This window comes from Microchirus variegatus (genome assembly GCF_963457635.1).
Source record: "Microchirus variegatus genome assembly, chromosome: 10".
Classification (NCBI taxonomy): domain Eukaryota; kingdom Metazoa; phylum Chordata; class Actinopteri; order Pleuronectiformes; family Soleidae; genus Microchirus; species Microchirus variegatus.
This window is the reverse complement of record NC_139811.1, coordinates 11,346,015-11,366,982: the sequence shown is the minus strand read 5'-3', so window position 1 is coordinate 11,366,982 and position 20,968 is coordinate 11,346,015. Positions and strand designations below refer to the sequence as shown.

At 40.9% G+C, this 20,968-nt stretch overlaps 1 protein-coding gene across 1 annotated transcript in view; it reads right to left on the bottom strand.

Moving 5' to 3' along the window:
- Positions 1–3,383: 3,383 nt before the first annotated feature.
- Positions 3,384–20,968, bottom strand: part of grapa (GRB2 related adaptor protein a) — a gene marked incomplete at its 3' end in the record, with an annotated part of 29,971 nt that continues 12,386 nt past the window's right edge. Inside the window, exons 4-5 of the mRNA XM_083897126.1 lie at positions 17,439–17,607; positions 3,384–3,569 (exon numbers count right to left, since the gene is read on the bottom strand). Of these exons, the coding sequence (XP_083753252.1) occupies positions 3,384–3,569; positions 17,439–17,607 (355 nt within the window). The remainder of the gene's footprint in view (positions 3,570–17,438; positions 17,608–20,968) is intronic.

The following is a 20,968-nucleotide window of genomic DNA, read 5'->3' as shown; positions in this document are numbered from 1 at the left end:
TATAATATTAGCCTTCGTCTTTCTCAAAACTCGCCTCCTCAACTGTTCTTCATTTCATCTTCTTTCTCTGGTAGCAACACGCCCTCTCGGATTCATCTAATTACTATACATACCAGACGTAAACGAGTAAAACGGTTGACACCTGGAATTATAATGCGTTCTGGATGTGTCCCCGATGACTGTCTGATGAGATCAGATCTGCCGCCCGCCCTGTATTCAAGCGTGCACCGACGTCATGATTGTTTACAGTCATTTTAAATACTTTTAATGAGTCTGTTGGTACAGAGGAGTCTGCTGTCAGAGTGTTTAGAGATGAGAGGAACTCCAGGCTCTACTCACGCTGACGCAGCATTACATAAGAGTTAATAATCAGTGCTAATAATGTGGTCGACGTATGAGCACTGATTAGTGTAAAAAAAAAAACAGGAACTTCAGAGGAGGAGGAGGAGGCGGTCTCCAAACTGTCCTGATGACAGTTCGCATTGATGCAGCTGAGGAATGATGTCCAAATGTAGTCCCAAAACCACCTTTGAATGTGGTTTCTGTGACCAGGTTCTGAGGGATGCACTCATTCTCAACCTCTGAAATACTCTGTATGTGCGAGAGCATGCGTATGTGTTTCAAAGATGACTCACCCGTCGTCTGTCTCACTTTGTTATCGATTTACAAACCGATTTGCCGCGCTTGTGACTAATAACCTGGTAAATTGTGTTGCTGTTTTGAAGGCTGCGGTTTTAAAGTCAGGTTTTTTTTTTTACGGTTATTTCTCCCATCACTGCGTGACTCATTCAGTATTAGATAGTATTTTAGCCTAAAAAATACAACTCACAGATATTACAGCTCACACACCTTCACTTTCCCGTGCCGCGTGCCCTTTTAACGTCACTCTCCTTCGCACAGTTGACACATTGCTTCCTCGCCCCACTCGCCCGTCTTCACCTGCCTCCTCCTCTCTGTTTTATTGTCACACGTCATTGCCCATATTTCTCCTCTTCCCTCCTTGTAGCGTTCTATTATTCTCGTACTCTCCTGCTACTGTAACTCTGGTCCCTGTCTACCTCTGCGTTCCCTCCCTCATGCGTTAAGTATGAGATCATAAATGTGTCAGTCTGCCTCAGACACACACACACACACACACACACACACACACACACACACACACACACACACACACACACACACACACACAGATCTTTTTGGTCTGCCATGCACACACTTCAAAGTGACTTTGCAGTTTTAAAGAGAACAGGGAAACAGTGCTGTGCTATTTCTTAGTTACACCTTGGACACTGTGGATGCTGGTTTTATTGACTCGCTGTCCCAGCCAGAGTAGCCAGAGGTGACTCTGTCAGCAGGAATGGACTCTGTTTGACGGAGGTAATGAACAAATAGTGTCCATTTTAGTCACATAAAAGTGTGAACCCAAATTAGAAAATGTGAACCGTCTTCATTCTAAAACATGATATCCTGGTGAGAGAAGCAGCGCCGCATTCCTCGCATATCGCCAGTTGACTGTCAAAAGTTCACTAACCTCCTGATCGTATTTGCACAGGCTATGTCTGCTCACTCACTCACACACCCCCCCCCCCCACACACACACACAAACACACTCAGACCTAATAAGCTAATTAAGAATTAAATAATGAGGTCTTATATTAGTATTATAACAGTATCTGATGCAATTCAATGCGTTTGCTGCAATGAATGATTTTTATCATCTAATCCTCAAACAAAGAACTATTTTTAAGTTCTTATATTCTCTAATATTCAGTTTAGTGGGAATACCGGGGAACGATGGTGGCATGTTACAAGTTTGGACCCAGGTAATGTTCGCTATAAGCTGGAGTTAAGAAAATGACAAAGAGTAACAGTGGTTCCAATTTAAATGTGCAGGACACTATAATGATTGAGATAATAAAATAAAATGAAATAGAAATTGAAGCTGAATTGACACTTGGTGTCATCGATGAAGTTTTTTTTGTTATATTTCTATTTACAGGACAGTAGGCACCAGCACATGTGAATGGACACCAGTGTGATTGACAGTTCTTGACGTCCAGTAGGTGCCCACTTGGAGGTGACATCTGTGAATTTCCAGTTGCAAAACCGTGGGAGCATCCAATCCTCACTTTTGGAAGTTATGTAGAAGTCGTTTTCTTAAAGTTTTAAAAAGGTGTGAAAAGTGTCGCTTTTCCATTATATTATAACACTACTCCGCTCCACTCGATACTAAAATACCAAAATGCGACGTCGACAGAATGCCAAACTGTAGATCGGTTAAGAATCTCCATCTGTTAATCTGCAACATTTCAGAAGGACATTTCTAAAATCTCAAAATTGTACAGTGTACCTTTAAATTCAGGGTACTTTGTGAAACTATTGTTTATATATCAACAAACAGTATTAAACAGTAATGTCAGAGGTTCAAAGAGGTAAATGTATAACTTTATTTCAATGATTTGTCATTACACGTAAAAGGAAGACTGGTCCAAGTTCTCACTGTTAATCCCATAAAATGTTTTTTTTTTTTTTTTTTTTTCCCAAACTTGTTGCAATAGAACTGTTACTTGTATTATATGTACCCTAAGGTTTTACATGAATAAGAATAAATAGATAGAAATGAACGACCGATCCATAAATTCAGATGAGCTATAATTACATTTTAGGCATTTAAGCGTTAGAAAACAAAGAGTGTGACGTTTGGCCTGTGAACATCTCACTGGTCACTGGAACACAGTGACCTCCCCTTCACGCACGCACACACACTCACATTTTTACATCATAAACACAAGCTTTAATAAAGTATGCAAGTTCAGCAGGACTTTAAAAACACACACACACCTCAGAAACACCTTAGAAGGGAAAGGAATGTGCTGTGTCAGTGTCCACTGAGTGTTCACAGACACTCACACCTCCACAACATGATGATGATGATGACTGTGTGTCTCTCTCCTCTCAGCAGCTCGCTGGATCTCCGCGTGGGAACAGCTGCTGCGACGCACAGGAGCGAATCCTGACTCATGTGAGAAGTGGAGAAAACTGTGACCACAGAAGCTCCACAAGCTCCTGTGGGCGGCCTCATTCTTCCTCGTCAGTGTGTTCTCCACAGTGTGTGGGCCCCCACATCTTGGATTTTTTTTTTTCCATTTGTCCTTGATGATGATTTAAGAGAAATTGTATTGAATCTGCTGCAACGTGAGACTGACGTATGACATCACAGGGAAAATGGGAGGAGTCACAAATATATGACCAGTTCAGCAGCTGCTTGGTCAGGTGGTCTGCTCCAAAAATGAATGGGCAAGTGGCGAAGAGAAGAAGTGAAGAACCCAGCGGGGCTGAAACCACCCCCGCAGTTTTTTTTTTTTTTAATTGACAACTTCAGTTCATTGGCAGTGGTAAACGGGCTGGACGTACTCTGGCGGGAAGTAGCCCACGTGACCGCGGCAACGGCCCCTCCAGCGTACCGAGTCGGAGCAGTCCATGAGTTCGATGACGTCGCCGCGCAGGAAGCGCAGCTGGGAAGGGTGGTGCGGCGCGAAGTCGAAGAGGGCGTGCGCGTGATGGGGGCGCTGTGGAGGAGAAGAAGAAGAAAATAGAGAAATTAATTATTTCTTAAAGGACTCATATTATACACTAATTCTCCAAGTTAACCTAGTTCCCTGATGTCCTAATGAACATGTCTGTGACATGCTTTGGTCAAAATAACATAACGATGAAGCACCACAGCAGTTCAATCACCCTGCCAAAACAGCCCTGTTCTGAACGCTCGGTTAAAAAGTACTTAAGGGACAGGAAATGACATCAGCCACAGAGGCTACCGGGAGCTAACAGCAGTTAGCATTTGGAAAAGTGATCGTTGCAGGCTCTAGCAGGCACATTGCTGTCATATATAACATGTATCCACTGGACAGATAAATCCTCTGAGGCTGGAACTTTGTGTAGAACTCTGTGCTGCACTGTGGAGCCAAGAATAGAACTTTTTGCGGGCTTCCCGTTTTCATGGGATTTCATGGGAATTCCTCTTTATATTTGGACTTTACAGGAAGAAGAGGTGATGAGTAGTCGTGATGAGTTTTGTATAAAGTACCTAAAAAGGACCCGAGTTACCAGAAAAGTCACTTTTTTTATAATATTACTTAAGTAAAAGTCTTAAAGTATGTGACATTTACTGTACTTAAGTATCAAATCTTTTATGACATAAAATGTAATTAACTTTTAGAAGTTAAAGTATTAAAAAAAGTTTGGATTGAGCCCAGTGGAAGTGCGAGTTGTATGTTGCAGCGTGTGATTGGGAGAATGGCAAAACTGTAGCGTACAGCAGCTCATCAAGACTAGAAAAGCTCTATATAACATATACGGACCAAGCTCTTCTTCTTCTGATTTTATTTGGTAGTAACGAGTAACAAAGATAGTTAGAGGAAATGTAGTGGAGTAAAAGTTGCTCGAAATATAAATAGCAAAGTATTTGTACTTTAGTGAATGTCTCCCTGTCTCTGTCATCAGTGATGCTTACGCCACCATTTACACTTTAGCCTCTTAAAGGAGATTCCATTGTTGTGAACAAACCAGCGCTTCTATGTTGTCATCACAGCAAAGGTATCCACAGCTGCCACGCCCTCATAAATAAGTCATAAGTCTTAATAATTATGGTTTGGCTGCAAATGAACAACTTGTTTTTGCTTGTGGGGAAACCCAGTTACAAGGAAAAAGATATAAGAGTGATTTGGACCCCTGATTTCTTTTTGGCAGATATCATAGGTGGCATGAGATGTGATGATTCATGATACGCTGTATTTTGGTAGTAATTTGGCTACCTTTTTCAGTAACAAACCAGGAAACATTTCGACATTCAACATTTCAACATTCTGTGACTTTTGGGGAATGTTTTTTTTCCCCGAACAGAATGTCAAAACAAACAGACAGCTGCGTAGAGCTGATGTGACTCACGGTATCTGCATTGTGTGGAGTCATTTCACAGGCGTTTGATAGACATTTGAAAGTTACGTACTACAGCTTTAAGAGTGTGAATTTAAATCTAATCTGCCAATTTCTGAGATTGCTTTACAGAAGAGACGGTTTTTTCACAGGTGCAACATTTGGTCAATTTTTGCCCCTTTTGAAGTAGCACAATGAATACGATACACTGTACACTAAGTAAGACTGACAGATGGATCATTTGATCCCAAACACAAATACATGTTTGCAAAACAGCCAAAAATCATCATAAGCTCATAACTTTGTAATTTAATAGCTTTTTATTAAGCGCACGCACACACACACACATACCCTCCCTCCCTGTCACACCCACAACAGAATGCCATTTCTGACTAAAGCATAAGTTATTAGTCATCAATCATCCATTCTGTGCCTGTTCAAACAACCTACCTCACAACGTTAATCATAGTCATTTATAATTAAATAATAATCATAAAAAAAAATAGAGCTATTTTAAATTTGAGTGCGTTCTAGAGTCTCTGCAGAGGCATCAGTGGAAATAAAGTAGGCTGACGCATGAGGACCCAAGCTGTGTGCTCCAAAGAGTTCACAATCCACTTCACAGAAAGCATCATGTGTAATCAAGTTCAGCTCTCTCTGTGTGTGTGTGTCTGTGCAATGACAAATAGCATCAGTGTTTCTTGAGTATTATATTAAAGGTAAATGTCTATTTTACCTCATCATTTTCATGTCATATTTATTAAGCCAGTCTGTTCAATCTGATGATCGAACAAACGTAGCCTACGTCAACTCAGTCGCTCTGCAGATCCGTTTAGTCGACTGCTTCGAAAAAAGGGGAAACCAATCGCAAACAGGTTCTTTTCCCTGATGGGAAACGACGATGACAGAGAAGCGACGACGAGCAGCTTTTGTAAACATCCAACGTGGCGTACTTGTTGCGACTTGCTTAGATGCCATTACTAGAACTACTGCTCCTATTAAACTACAACGAGTACCATCTGCTGACAATACACTCTGCATACATCATTTATCATCATTTATCATTTATTGTCATTGTGTATTGTATGTTTTGGGTAACATCTACTGCACGTCTGTCCGTCCAAGGAGTGGATCCCTCACCTGTGGTTCTCCCTAAGGTTTCTACCCTTTTTCCCTGTTATAAGGGTTTTTTCCCTGGTAGTTTTTCCTTATCCTGGTCGAAGGTCTAAGGACAGAGGATGTTACCAACCCTGTGAAGTCCTGTGAGACAAACTACGTTTTGTAAACTGTGGGCTATGCAAATAAAGATTGATTGATTGATTTATGATTGACATCTTCTGGGTCACTGGTCTGATTGGTTGTAGGTTTATCCAGTCGCATGCAGAGGCATTTTCATCTACGTCTGTTGACTGCAACAGTTCCAGCCTCTTACTAAGCTTTTACTGCTTTCGCGCCAGAGTTGTTTGGTGCATTTTTTAACGATAGTTCAGATTGTCCACTTTGTTTGGGGCAGGTGTGGAGCAAACTCTGGTCCGCCTGAAAACATGGGTCTCTGGTGCAGTTTGCTTACAGTGGGAAATGCAAACGGACTATACCAGTGAACCAAAAAGAGGAAGTGAGGATAGCTGGCTGCCTCGCCTGCTCCTGGGCAGTTTCTTGTGAAAAAACCAATTAGGATTGAACACCGAAGTTAAAACAGAAACCCCCAAGACTGCATACATTTGGTTTTGAGCCATTGTTTGTTTGACTGAAGGGGATATTTCGGCCCTGGCGAATCGATGAGCCAGGTTTTCTTCGTCCTCGTGCTTGTTTTCTTCCTGGTTGGTGCTTGTTTTTGGGCAACAAGGAGCTGTTTTAACTGCGTGACATTGTCCAGGGGGTTTGGTCCACTTACAAAAGTGCTTACAAAAGGACTTTCCTGGTGTGCATGTACCCTCTATCGCAAATGATATTGAGATCCAGTTTTGGTGTTAGCTTTGTTTTACTTAATGCTGCCGAGTCTGGTGGGCGAGCGGATCTTTTCAAGCTGACCAAATGAAGAGATTTGAACTGTATATATGACCAGGTGACAGCCAGGTTATACTGTATATGGATCTGATATGAGATTACATGCAGAGGAGAGAGAGATCACCTCTTTGGAAACTCTCATTTTATCTTGACTTCTAACAGGAGGAAAATATAGTAGCACGTCGTTTGCCTCGCTCGTATTTATCAATCATTGAAAACTAAATGTCCCAGAATCAGAATGTCGTCATTGTCCTGACAACAAAACACGGACGCAAACATTTGCTTAAAACCAGAAGACGTGTAAAACCTGTGTAAAAGCTGTTGACAAGTGAAATTTGAATAAGGGCCATATTGACACAGGTAAACAGATGCGCTGACAACTGGGTCATATTGACACAATGCACCTTTAAACTCACAGCTGTTTGCAATGCAGGTTTACTTTGTTAAAATAAGGTAAAACTACTCAATAAGGTAAAGGGTCTTTTATATTTTAGTGCACTAAAAAAAACAAGTTATATAAGTTTATTCATTATTTGCTTCCTGAGCTTTTTCAGAGCAGAGCAGCTTTTTGTGGAATAAAAGACACAGAATGAAAGAATGCTTCTTTGCATCTATTTCATGAGGCAGGTGCATAAAGTAACAAACAAAGATTCTGTGCATTGTCCGACTTAACTGCATCAGAAATGAGAGAGAGGAAAACAGAACAATTCACCAGCTAAAAACTCTCAAACTGTGACCCATGCAAGTGAACTCTCTTCTCTGTTCTCATCATAAAAAGGAGTGTTTTTTCTCTGCCCTCCCTCATAGCTGTCATTCTCTCAACTGGCTGTTGACTCATCCTGCAAATAAATCAGGAAATCTGTCCGTCTATATCTGTCTGTTCTTCTGCCTGATGCTTCGATAACCGCTCAACTTGGCAGCTGTGCCGAGCACAAGCGCACCTTTCATCTCGGACAAGTTTAAAGTCGATCGGTTCAGTGGTTGTTCTGAAAACTGAAGGACAAACAGACAAAAAGACAGACATAAAGGGGCCCTATTCAAAAATATCCAAAGCATATGGGGATTACGGGGTGTCCAACTCCACTTCTGCTTGTTACAAAGACGTGGAATCTATGCGCAAATGGGTCGTATTTAGTGTTTGAATTCATGTTGCCCCTACGTGTGTGTGCATGGGTTTTCTCCAGGTTGTCCAGTTTCCTTCCACAGTCCAAAAACATGCAATATGGGGATTAGGTAAATTGGACACTTGACTGTAGTTGAGAGTGAATGGTTGTTTGTCTCTATGTGTGGCGAACTGTCCAGGTTGTAGCCCACCTATCGCCCGTTGCACCCCCGTGACACTCATGTGGAGGACAAAACGGTAGAAAATTGACGGACGGATGGATGGATGGATAGAAGGGAAGGAGGAGGAGGAATGCTGACAATGAATTTTCCCATGCAAGTGCATCTAATGCATAAGCGTGGAAAATACTGCGTCGCTGACATTAAACTGTGTTTTTGTTACTGGCACAGTGGCTTTCTGCTGCCTCAACAATGTGCCAATGACCACACCTCATTTGTAGGCCAAAACATGCACACACACACACACACACACTGATGGGCACAAGTGATTTTCCATCTTCATACACAACATGGACGCCGGGCATGGGAACGACAAGTGTGTCAGACGGATACGAGCAGTGGCACATGTGTAAGATTGAACCCATGGTAGTCATGAGTGGGACTGTGTGCGTCTGTACGCATCTGTGTTGCAACAGCGGCGTTTTTCAGAACAAGGCTCGGTGAAGTGGGCACACGCACAAACACTCACTTTACCAACCAGACGGCAGGATTACGATCAAGAGGCCCAGACACAATCTCTCAATTCATCAAATCTTATAAAATCCTCACGGCCTTATCTTTTATTGTGCCACTGATCTAGTCTAGACTCATAGGACTGCGAGTGCATGCATGCATGCACACCCTGAGCGCTTGGGTGTGAGAGAGAACATGTGAGCGCAGGCCTCTGTTTGCTCAGTGCGTGTTTGTATGTGAAGTCCTGTGACTTTTGTGTACACTGTATTTAAATGTGCGTTTGTGTGTGTGTGGCTGCACAGAAAGGAGCTATTCATCTCTCTGTGGCAACTTGTGAATAACAGTTTGGAAGGAGAAATGCGGTCCCGCTGGTCAGCTCCAGCAGATTTATAATACATTTGTCTCTTCCTCTCTGAAAAGAGGGCAAAGCAGTCGCAGCTTTTTGTTTTGGAGGAAAAAGCACAGAGACGCAGTGACGTCATCACCGCCGTCTGGTGGGAGAAATGAAGGGGGGAAAAAAAGGATTCAGACTGAGTACTATGTCCAAATCCTGCCACTGCGAGATAAGAAATGATCTATAAAGCCGCGTAATGACGAGCTGAGGCTGAATTAGTTTGGAGAGAGACACAATACGAAATACACTGCCACACCTCAGAAGCTATTGCTACATGGGTTACATACATGGATTAAGCCTTAAGTTTGCATCTTAGAGACAGAAAGTCAAAGAGAATGTGAGAAAAACAAATCATTACTTGGATCGGCGTAAGCGTGAGTCTGCCTCGAAAACTGTGACTGCCTGAAAGCTACAATGTTATGTTTTAGCTGAAGAAACAGCAGCTTTATCAGAGTTTAATTTTTAATCATTGTGTGTATATATATATATATATATATATATATGTGTGTGTGTGTTTGTCAGAGAGCACAGATAGTTAAGGCAGGGATGAGAGCTGCTAAATGATTCAACACAAGGTTACGCACTATATAATGTACAAGGACAGAAAAAGGTTTAGTGCAGTTAGTTCATCTGTGACGATATCGTATGAATGACTTTGGTGGTAGCGAGGATGCACGGAGAAATGTTCCGTGACATGTTTGTAGTGGAACACCAGGGTTGTGTTGACAAAGCCCAACACATACACATATAGACCAAATATTAAAGTAAAAGTCCCAACAACAACAAAATGTAAAAAGGAAAGCTGTGGAAATAGTTATGGAAATTCTCTGCTGCTGCTGGTAAAGAATGAAATAGAGACTTCTGCCGGCGGACAACGTTTTATTTTCTTTGCAAAGAAAAGGTCAATCTACACACGAGTGTTCGTAGCTGGAGAAAGACCCAGAGCATAGTGAGTCCTAAACATTTATACCCGGGGAACATCCCTTTTCAGATCTCTTTGTCCGGGAAGGGGTCTGCCCCTCCAGGCCGTGCTTTCACACCCCTTTGTCTACAGGGGGGTGACAAGAAATTGAATTTACCATGACAAAATGTATTCAAGAACAAAATCATACATGATTGAAGACTGAGAAGTGTATAAATCATCGTCTAAGTGTCGAGCATGAGATTTAAAACCACAGGAGCAAACATACTTTATATAACATCACAAATATAACCTTATCAATAATAGACAGATTGTGAGTTGCCTTTACAAACACCCTTCATGTTATGCTCACCTGTTGCTAAATTTGTGTTTCACTGTTTTGATTTTAAATAATAAAAAAAGGATAAAATATGAGTCATTAAGACTCTTATTAGCAACATTTACAAAGAGTAAGCACGCGCACAGCTGTCGTGAAGGTGTGACTCAGCTGTGGTGCGCGCTGATGTGGAAAGGCAGATTTTTGTCAGGCTATAAAAACGTAAATGTAGGTAAACACTTCAGCACGACACTTCGCTGCTGTGGGGCATGTTTTCAGATCGTCTTCGTGACAATGCAATGCAACACGGCGTCGCTACCAGTGTACTAGTGTTAGAGTAAAATACAGTTGCTTTAAATGACAAGCAATAAGCAAATCTGATTCAGTGTTGTACTCTAGTACAAATACTTTCACGTATCTGTACTTTGTTATTTACATAACTTTTACGTTTACTCCACTACATTTCAATAAGTATCTTTGTTAGATAGAGCTTTTCTTGTCATGATGCACTTGATGATCTTTCATATCCATTCACATGCTGCACCATGGGGTTAAGTGTCTTGCTCAAGGACACACATAGACTATGAGAACCAGGAATTGAACCCACAGCCCTCCAGTTGAAGCTGAGCAACCACAGCGCAACCCTACTTGTAAAACGTAAGTGCATTTAATATCAGAAAATGACTTTTGATACTAAAGTACAGGAAATGTCATAAACTTTTACTTAAGTAATATTATAAAAAGTGACTTCAACTTTTACCAAAGTAATTTTCTGGTAAGATACTTGTATCCCTTTTAGGTACTTTAAATTGCTTTATACTCTTATTGAATAAGAGCACATCTTCTACCTCATATAATACAGCAGCTGTGCACTGAAGCAAACACAAAGACGATGTACCGAGCTATGAAAGACGTGTATTCATGCATGCATGCATGTAATCTGGATTTGTTTATTGCTTAATTCCGCGTTCCAGTGTTTGCAGACCAATAAAGGATACAGAGAACATAATGTATAGGTTAGTCATATATTCACATAGCACGCGATGCAACGATAAAATAAAAAATAGCAACAGCAACAAAATGTCCTGAGAGCGCTTCATTCAGACTTGAGGCAGAATAATACAGTCATTTTGAAAGGTAAACAATCACTTTAATGATGAAATACGATTACTTCTGCACTGGAGATAATCAGTGTGTGACTTTGTTTTATGTACATTAAATTAAATCTGATTTGGTAATTAATTAGACACTGACATAACAATATATGTATGTATAGGAATGTAAATATAATTATACAACCCTTGATTTCTTGGGGATGTGGGTGAAACGTGGGTTACAGTTTTGTTCACTGACATCATTAATACTGATGAGTTTACTAGTCAAGATATTAGATATTTGATACATTCTATATAATATGAAATGCACATAACTATTGTATTAAATAGCCAATAAGAAGATGTAACTTAATTTGTATTTATGTGCAGCTGAAAAAGTTTAGTGTTGCTAATGCGCAGTAAAGAATAAAACTAAAATTATAACTTATTTAATCAGTCAAGTATAGTTTGAGTCATTTTTTGGAGGGTTTATCTGTCATTTCATCGTAAAATAAACATATATTTGAGGTTTTAATGGTCGAAGAAGAAGAACGACATGAACCTAAACTATTAATCAAGCCTTTTTTTTAAAGAAAATATACTCCAGATTCATCAATTTACAATCAGTGTGCTCCAAAATATGAAACGATCACTGGCACACTTCATGAAAATTATCCAAACAAATAATTAAAGAATCACTGCTAATGAGAGGAAGAGGAAATATACACAAATTTAAAGGTGCGTTATGTAATAAATCTAAAGCAACTGGCCATAAAATTCTCCTAATATGTCACAGAGACTCAGGAATAATGTTCATATAACAAACTGAACTCACCAACAACAACAGTACAGACAAAATATTTGCATTAAAAAAAATATTTTGCAGACTGCAAATCATGTTCATGTTTTGAAATCATGTTTTGGCATGTGGCGCCACCTACTGCCGTCTACCAATCATTGCAGTCAGTAGAGTTTCAGCTGCCAGTTACGTCTGAGCTACAACGGAGGAGAAAACGAAACATAAAAGACCTCAGTATTTTGAATTTGAATGTAGTAACCGTTTTTGGCCACATTCTTACATATGGCGCCTTTAAGCAGAATTAAAAAAAGGCAATAACATTAATAACAAGCATTCATTTCACTGTAACATCATCAGTGTGTTTTATGAAAGCAGCAAAATTAATGTCATCAGAATTTGTTATTTTTGCACCTGGAGAGCAATGAGGAAGTGAGTGCCTTGCTCATGGCCAGCCCAGCCATCGTGGAATTTTGAGCCTTCAATCCTCCAATTACAAGCCCAATTAAGTTCTGCAGCGCGTGCCTAGCTATTCATATTCGACACAGGCGCTGTCTGGAGAAACAGACACTACTTTGTCATTTGTCAGTCATTTGTCAGACGTGTCATTATTCTGACGGTGACAGAATGATGTTTTTTTGAATTAACCAGTTTTGTCTGAACTGATGAATCTTTCATCAAACTGCCTCAAGTCAAACTCTTCACTTGCACCTGCTCCTGCATGCTGCATGTGTTCAGAGGACTGGATATAGCGTGCAGCGTTCCCTACATATAGACGTATATTTATTTACAACAATGCGTGGAAACCGTTAAGGTGTGAAAACGGATGTTATCTGAGCACGAGCTAAGTTTGTGAGAAACTGCTCTCTGAGTGAGAGGAGTTCTATTTTTAGTATGGCACGGGCTGAGACTGAGGACACAAAAAACATGCTTTAGAAAGTAGGTGATGAAAAGAAAAAGAGAGAGAGAGAGGTGTAAAAGTCCAGTGCTATTGAAGTACTGAAATAAAGCTCACATCACAAAAATCAATCCATGTGGATCATCTTCAGACAAGCTTGCACATTTCACCCATGTCTATACCGATGAGGCTTGTGGTCATGAATCTGTTTAAATACAATTAAATATGTATATACATATATATATATATACAGATATGAATATATTGATATCATCGATTTTATTTTAGTTTTAAAAAACGCCCATTTATCTATATAAACTCTCATTTATTTATTCCATATGTCCTTTCTACTAACTACAACTAGTCCTTTTGTTGACTTTTGTTCATATAATGACACATTATTGTACATATAACAAAGAAAATGGGGGAAGTAAACAAAATAAACTGTGCATTCTTGCCTGAAATGTAATGCCTGTTTGTAATCTTAACCCTGAGTGCTCCCACGCGACACGGATCTGTGCAGCGTGGGAATAACACTCAACTCCTTATATGGACATCCTGGGGGTGTGTGTTTATAGGTCACATATTCAGGCTTTTTCTGTGTTTCAAAGTTCATTTTATATATATATATATATATATATATATATATATATATATATATATATATATATATATATAAAAAAGTAGCAATAATTGGGCAGAAGTCACAAAAACTGTGACGTATTTCCAAAATGTCACAAGTTCAATCCGATTTCAAACATTTTTTAGAACTTTTATAGCTGGTGAAAATGATTTTTCAGGATATAAGACACTCTTTATTGCACATTCTTATACCCTGTGTATACTGTATGTTTCAACGTAGTAATGGAAAAAAAACTGCCAAAATGCTTTGTGTTCTCAGGGTTCAAAAACTAGCCCTTTGGATTATGTCTCACAAGAGGATGTATGCATACGTGTCATTTCCTGACTCTAACCTCGCTTCCCCTCCGACTATACCTCAAGCAAATGCGGTTGGCGATCTTCGTACCTCACATTTTCCTCCTTTAACTGAATCCTGTGGCGTGAGCTGATAGTTGATAGGTTTATCCGTCAGATTAATTGGGGACATCAGACAGAGTCATGGTCACGAAAAAGACTCCATTCGCGGGATTGTTAGGGAAAACAGATGGCAGCAAAATGGACGGAGAACACGGAAGCTGCTGTCATCTGCTTCAGAGTTGCTTTGAGCTGACACCTTTTTTAAAGAAGGCTCTTAAAAAGGGTTTTTAGTCACACTCAATAAGTGGCAACAAAATGTTAGCAGAAGACTAAGATCTTTTATCCCAGGTAAAATGTGTTATTTACATTCACATAACAACTAGGTCACGGAGCTGAGACTTGTGAGGTTTTGACAAATCCGATCCGACTAGTCTTCACCACAAATGACGAGCCGCATCTCTACTAGAGTAATACACCCTGTTGACAGACAGTAAATCACTGAGGTGATGATAAAGTTAAGTGCAGCACTCCATAATGACATGTAGTAGTTTCATCGACAAACAAAACAAGGTCAAAATCCGGTCTGTGGTCGGACTCTGGGCCTCCTTGAAATTTTCTAATGACACTAGAATCCTGATTGTCCTGGTCCGACATTAAGCTAATGGAGTAATGTGAGTTGCCTGCAGAAGTAGAAAGGCGTGACCTCATCGTGCTGATTCTTATCAGGTTTTTTTTTTCCCCACAAACTTGTCCCTTGTTGCTTTTGTGAAAAAGAGCCAGAATCAGGATCCTGATGCCTACTTTTGAAAGTTGCACATGATTGGCAGTGGGCGAATGTGAAATATTCAAAGATATGATGATCCACCTGCACCACCTCTGCAATCTTTTGCAGAAACCAAACTGAATCAGATACTGCTATGACTAAGTGGTGAAAAAGAAAAAAAGACAAATACAAAGAAACACAGACAGTACTGCTATGGTAAGAGTATCAAAAAACAGGATTGGCCACAGTTTAAAGGTCCAGTGTGTAACATTTAGGTGGGTTTAACGGCAATAAAGAAGTGTATAATCGCTCTAAAATGATTAAAATAGTTTGCGTTTTGTCCGCAATGGGACAAGTGATTACATTTTGGGCGCAATCCATACACACTATCACTGGTTACAACAGGGTGTATTTTGTATGCACTTAGCTGCCTTAGCGGAGGTCTGCGCTCTCCGAGTGCTTTTCTAGATTTTGGTTTGTGAAGGCCATCGTAGTTCCCTGATATCCTTGGTAAAGGGAGGGTGGAGTTCTCCGTTTGTTATCTGTAGTCACGTATTAGATGTCTTCCACATGTTTACTTATATATTTGTAATAAATGTGAATGAGTACTCATTTCTGTTGAGGTTTGCTCAGTTTGTTCAGCTCATAGTTGAAATCCCACTCATAAATGCAGACGCACCTTTCCTGTTGTAAGTCAAACAGTATTATACACTGCACCCTCCGGTTTCCCCCCAAGGGCTGGGAGTTTATTTTGATGTGACGTGATGAGCATTTGCATGCAGTTGGTGTTGCAGTGATAGAACCATGCTTTCATGTCAGAATAGCTCTGGATCGGCTCCCACCATCGCGACTCCGGGTATAGCCCGCGGGCGACTCGCCCGCCACTCCCAAGAACAGTTACGCTGCAATGTGATCTTGTCAGCACATAATGAGTTCACAGTAACGACAACAGCTGCTTCTCCCTCGGTGACACCGTCAAGGAAACTACCTGCCACTTGTACTTTCTCTCGTTAAACCTGAGAGAGGACATTGCAATTTTCAAGATACGCCCTAAATGATGATGGATTTAATATACAGATCGGTACAGATGTGAGTGAAATGAGGACTTGGGGGTGGGAAATTGGACGAATCGTGAAGTGCTGCTCCGTCCAGACTCCAGATATGAACGGACTCACTCATATCTGAGGTGAATGATTGCCTTTAAAGTCAGTTTTCTTGAGCAGTGAGGTGCTCACTCCCTTTGGCCGTATGCCTAGGATGACTGATTTGGTTCTGTTCCTAACTGGCGGCTCTCGTGTGATCTTTCATTACAAGCTGCGCCTCTATATCCAGCCCTGCTGCCACAGTTACAAATGCATCCAGCATATAGACTGTTCCCATAGCTGTCAGCTGACTTAAACAAAAAACAAAGTGCTTTGAAGTCTCTGTGAGAAGAAACAGAAGCACCTGAGATCTATTTACATTTGTCTAGAACAGGTGTGTCTCTGCACCCAAATACATGTAATCTGGAGCCATAAAACCTATTTGATCCACAAAATGAAGATAGCATCATGTATATCTATATAATATAAAAAACATAGTTTGTTGCATTTATTAAATCTAAAAAGTAGAAAAAGAAAGTCTTAGGAGGAGTCTTAATGTGTACGTCTTCATATACAAATGACTTCATTCAAGTGCTGGGATTTCATTAGACATAGACACAGTACACTCTTAGAAATAAAAGTGCTAAGTTGATGGTTCCACCAAGAAGCCTTTTCAAACCCTTTATTCGGGAAAGTGGTTTTAAAGGGTTCTCTGGATCAAAATGGTTCTTACTGGAACCATTAGTGTTACCAAGAGCCCTTGAAAAGCTCTTCCTTCGGGAAAGGGTTTTTCAGAAGTAAATGGTTCCAGATAGAACCTCAGCCCTTGTAGAAGGACCCTTGACGGAACCCTTATTTCTAAGAGTGTAGGATGTGACACATATTTTAGTGGACAAAACATTAAACCACTTTAATTTTTTCGCAGTGTTCACTTTGAAGGGAATAATGACAGAAAGAAATTAAATGAAGATAAACATAGAACCTAGAGCCACAGGTTGCAGAACCCTGGTCTAGACATACTGATTTGATAATACGGGGGATTGAAAATAAATTACATTCATTACATTTCGAAATGCAGTTTCATTGGTAATGTAAGGGGGGAAAAAGGAATGGAAGAAGACCAAAAAAGAGACGACAGAACAGATGTGTTTTAAATAATTTGGAGGGGAGGTTTAAAGAAATTGCTAAGGACATAAATGTATTCCATGGGAATGGGCAGTGAGCAGCTAATTTCTAATGTGTCCTGACTTTTAAATAGCTTAAATGTACTGTCTAAAAGAGATTTCTACACGAACAATCTCGAGAAATTTCTAATAATTTCCTTCTCATTGTGCTTTGACCCTATTTTTTTCTCAACATGATCTTACCAAATTGTTGATTAACTCATAAAAAACCCAACAGTAATTTGTGCTAAACTGCGTTAAAAACAACAAACAAAAGTGCAAACACGCACGCTTACCCTGGCAAAGTGCTCGGGATCTCTTAGAAAGACGTTCCTCTCCTTGGCGATGCTGTTGCTATGGTAAAACTCCACGAGTTCGTTGAGCGAGGAGAAGCGCTCGTCCCACACGTAGTACTGACCACAGTGATCCTGCAGCACCTTGAAATGCTGCACATGATCCCCGTAACTGCAAAAAAGAATAACGAAAGAAAGAGAGAAATTTAGATGATTTTTTACACTTTAGGTTCTCATCATGATGACACGTGTTACATCATTTATCCTCAGGAGGATCACGGACTGTCAACACCTCTGATGGTGATAATGGCTTTTCTGCAGAGAACGTTAAAAAGTGTTATTGTAGTCAATCTATTGGGTAGCAATGGTGTGTGTGTGTGTTTATATACCTAAGGAAGTGAAGACATTTTGGCTGGTCCTCACATTCGAACACCCATAAAAATGGCTTGGAAACAAAAGTGCTAAGTAGAACCACATAAGGTTCTTTGGCTTGTCCTCATAGGAGAACCCTTTTTGGCTCCAGGTAGAACCATTTTATAAAGGTTCCACCTGGAACCCTTTTGCAGTGTTCCACTTGAACCCTTTTAACATCCTTTATTCGGGAAAGGGGTTTTAAAGGTTTCTCTGGATCAAAATGGTTCTTACTGGAACCATTAGTGTTGCCAAGAAGCCTTGAAAAACCCTTTCTTCTGGAAAGGGTTCTTCAGAAGCAAATGGTTCCAGGTAGAACCTCAGCCCTTGTAGAAGAACACTTTTGGAACCCTTATTTCTAAGAGTGTAGGGTTAGAATTAGGTTAGGGTTCAGGTTGGGGTTAGGAACTTAGTTATGATGGTTAAGGTTAGGGTAAGGTAAGGGACCAGGGAATGAGTGTGAGTCATATTTGACCTCTGTGAGTCATGTAAGCAGAATATGTCAAACAAAAATGCAATTTAGGTGTGTATTATTATGATTTAATGAAACGCACAGTATAACGTTTCAGGAAATCACTCAAAGTATTTTTGTTGTCAGTCATTTTGACGAACAAGAAGCTACTTTGCAAATGTAGTACAGTTGACATGGCACCAACAGAAAGTGTCGGAGTGCGTGCCTCGTCGTTGTGATTAAAGATTTCGGCGAGTATTTGTTCGGCAGTCTCACCTGCGCCCCTATCCTGCTCTGTGGGCGGTTGCTAAGTTACTTCTGGGCTTATCTTTAGTAATCTGGACATCTTGCCATGATCGTACTGTTATATAACTCTCATATGCAGCAGAAGTCAGCACAACTCCCCCTTATTTCTAAACACATCACAGAGTAGGTGTGTGTGTGTGTGTGTGTGTGTGTGTGTGTGTGTGTGTGTGTGTAAGATAAGATATTCTTAAGAAGAAGAATAAGAACATGTTTTTCTCCAGAACAAGCAGATTTGGTTATGTTTTAACCTCGTGGCTCCTCCTCAGTCTATATATTCTGAGTGACATTGTCCTAAAATAAATGAGCATCAGATCGTTTCACCCTGACTTTCTTTCTCCATTCACAGAGCCGATCTCTGTGAACAAGCAGGACCGACTCCCTGATGACTGGATGGCATTCAACTACACCTCCACCCTGCCCCCCCCCCCCCCCCCCCCCCCCCCACCTTCCATTCACTGTGCATGTCCTCATTTCTCCTCTCTCACCCTCAGTCAGTCTGAAGTGTAAAGTGTTTGAAAGACAAACTCAAGACAAACATCAAGTTTTTTGATGTGTGTTTTTCGACACGGCCTTTGTAGTCTTTGGAATATTAACACATTCTCTGTGAGCAAGCGGCGTTATCTGTTTTTCTTCTTTCGCCTCCGGATCTGTATTGCTCTCTCCGTTGCTCTCATTCTTCTCAATTATGTGACATCTATCGGACTTTTCCCACACTATCGCAATCCCTCTTGTTATCTCCTCCGCTGTGTCTCCATTTCCTCTCAGCCTCATCCCTCCACTGACTCACACAAGCAATGCAATCTCCATTTTGGCCCTATAGTGTGGCACTCTCTGCTGCACCCTCCTGGCGGGGGAACCTGTGCACTAGCAGTTTGTCTGAGTGCAACAAAGCATAAGCCATTGTCTGTATAAGTCAGGATTAATGAGGACAGATACTCTGTGAGGTGAAGAAAAGGGAGGAGGTTTAAAAAAAAAAAAAAATATAGCGTGTCGACAGTACAAGGACTTTCCCTTTAGGGGATTTACAAATTACTTACCGAATGAAACTCATCAAATACTTTGACGGAAGAAAAAAAGTAGGAAACCAAATGTCATTGTGCTGGTTTGTTCACCACATCATCGCCTGCAGGTGTTGTACAGTGTGTAGAATCTTTTTTTTTTTTTTTGGCTGGTTTCTTTTGAGTCAGTTTTGATAAAGGAAGAAGTCATGCTAAGCTCGGCTTATGACTGCACTATCCAAGTGTCCTCTCATCTCTGTGATCCGGTGTAATTAACACCCACAGCGATAGGGAGAGAGGGAGAGAGACTTATGGTTTTGGTTTTTGTTCACATAAATGAATCGACAGAGAGAGAGAGAGTAAGGGAGGACAAGACAGAAAATGAAATGGATGCAGCGATAGATCCCAAAGTGGGTGAGATACTGTAGGGGCATTTTTTTTCCCTTTTACCCTGTGCCAGCACTATTCAAGATGCATGAAGGTTACCCGTCCATCTTTCACTCGACTTGACTTCCTCCATCAATCTGCTCTCACTTCCCTGTTCTCACTCTCTCTCTCTCTCTCTCTCTCTCTCACTCCCCCTCACCCCCGTCCTTCTCTGTAATCTGCGGTTCAGTTTCTAAACCACTGCAGATGTCTTGCAAAACTCCTCAAACTTGTCACTTCAAGCCGCCATGTTTCATGTGCGTATCAGCGACTCCTGGTTGAGTCAAGAAGTTACCAGAATCCGTGTGCTCGCTGCAAATCGCAGATCATATCTCACGTCGACATGTGGCAGAGTTTGTGTGTCTGCTGCTGCTGCTGCTGCTGCTGTGTGCAACCACCCGTCCATGGCCATATCTCATGTATGACAGCTTGTCTACGGGCCATGATTGTGTGTGTGTGTGTGCATGTGTGAGAGAAGAATTTGTAGGCATGTGTCATCCGTCCCATGTTACTGAGTGAGTGAGTGAGCGAGCGAGTGAGTGAGTGAGTGAGTGAGTGAGTGAGTGAGAGGCTCGGCTCCTCTTGCAGCATTGAAAAAGTGTCGCTGTCACCTGATTCGATAGATGGATGACGAGAGAGAGACAGGGGAAGTGTGTGTGTGTGTGTGTGTGTGTGTGTGTGTGTGTGTGTGTGTGTGTGTGTGTGTGTGTGTGTGTGTGTGTGTGTGTGTGTGTGTGTGTGTGTGTGTCTGTACATGTGTGTCGTGTGAGAGGGAGATGAGATGAAGCGAAGGACAGAAATGCTGAACGATGTTCGGTGCAGGCAGTGTAGTATGGAAGTATGTTGATGGCTCAATTAGGAGCCATTCAGAAGAAATATATATGTACAGTATATAACTATATATAGGGTACATAGAGTACTTCTATATAGGTCTGTGATGA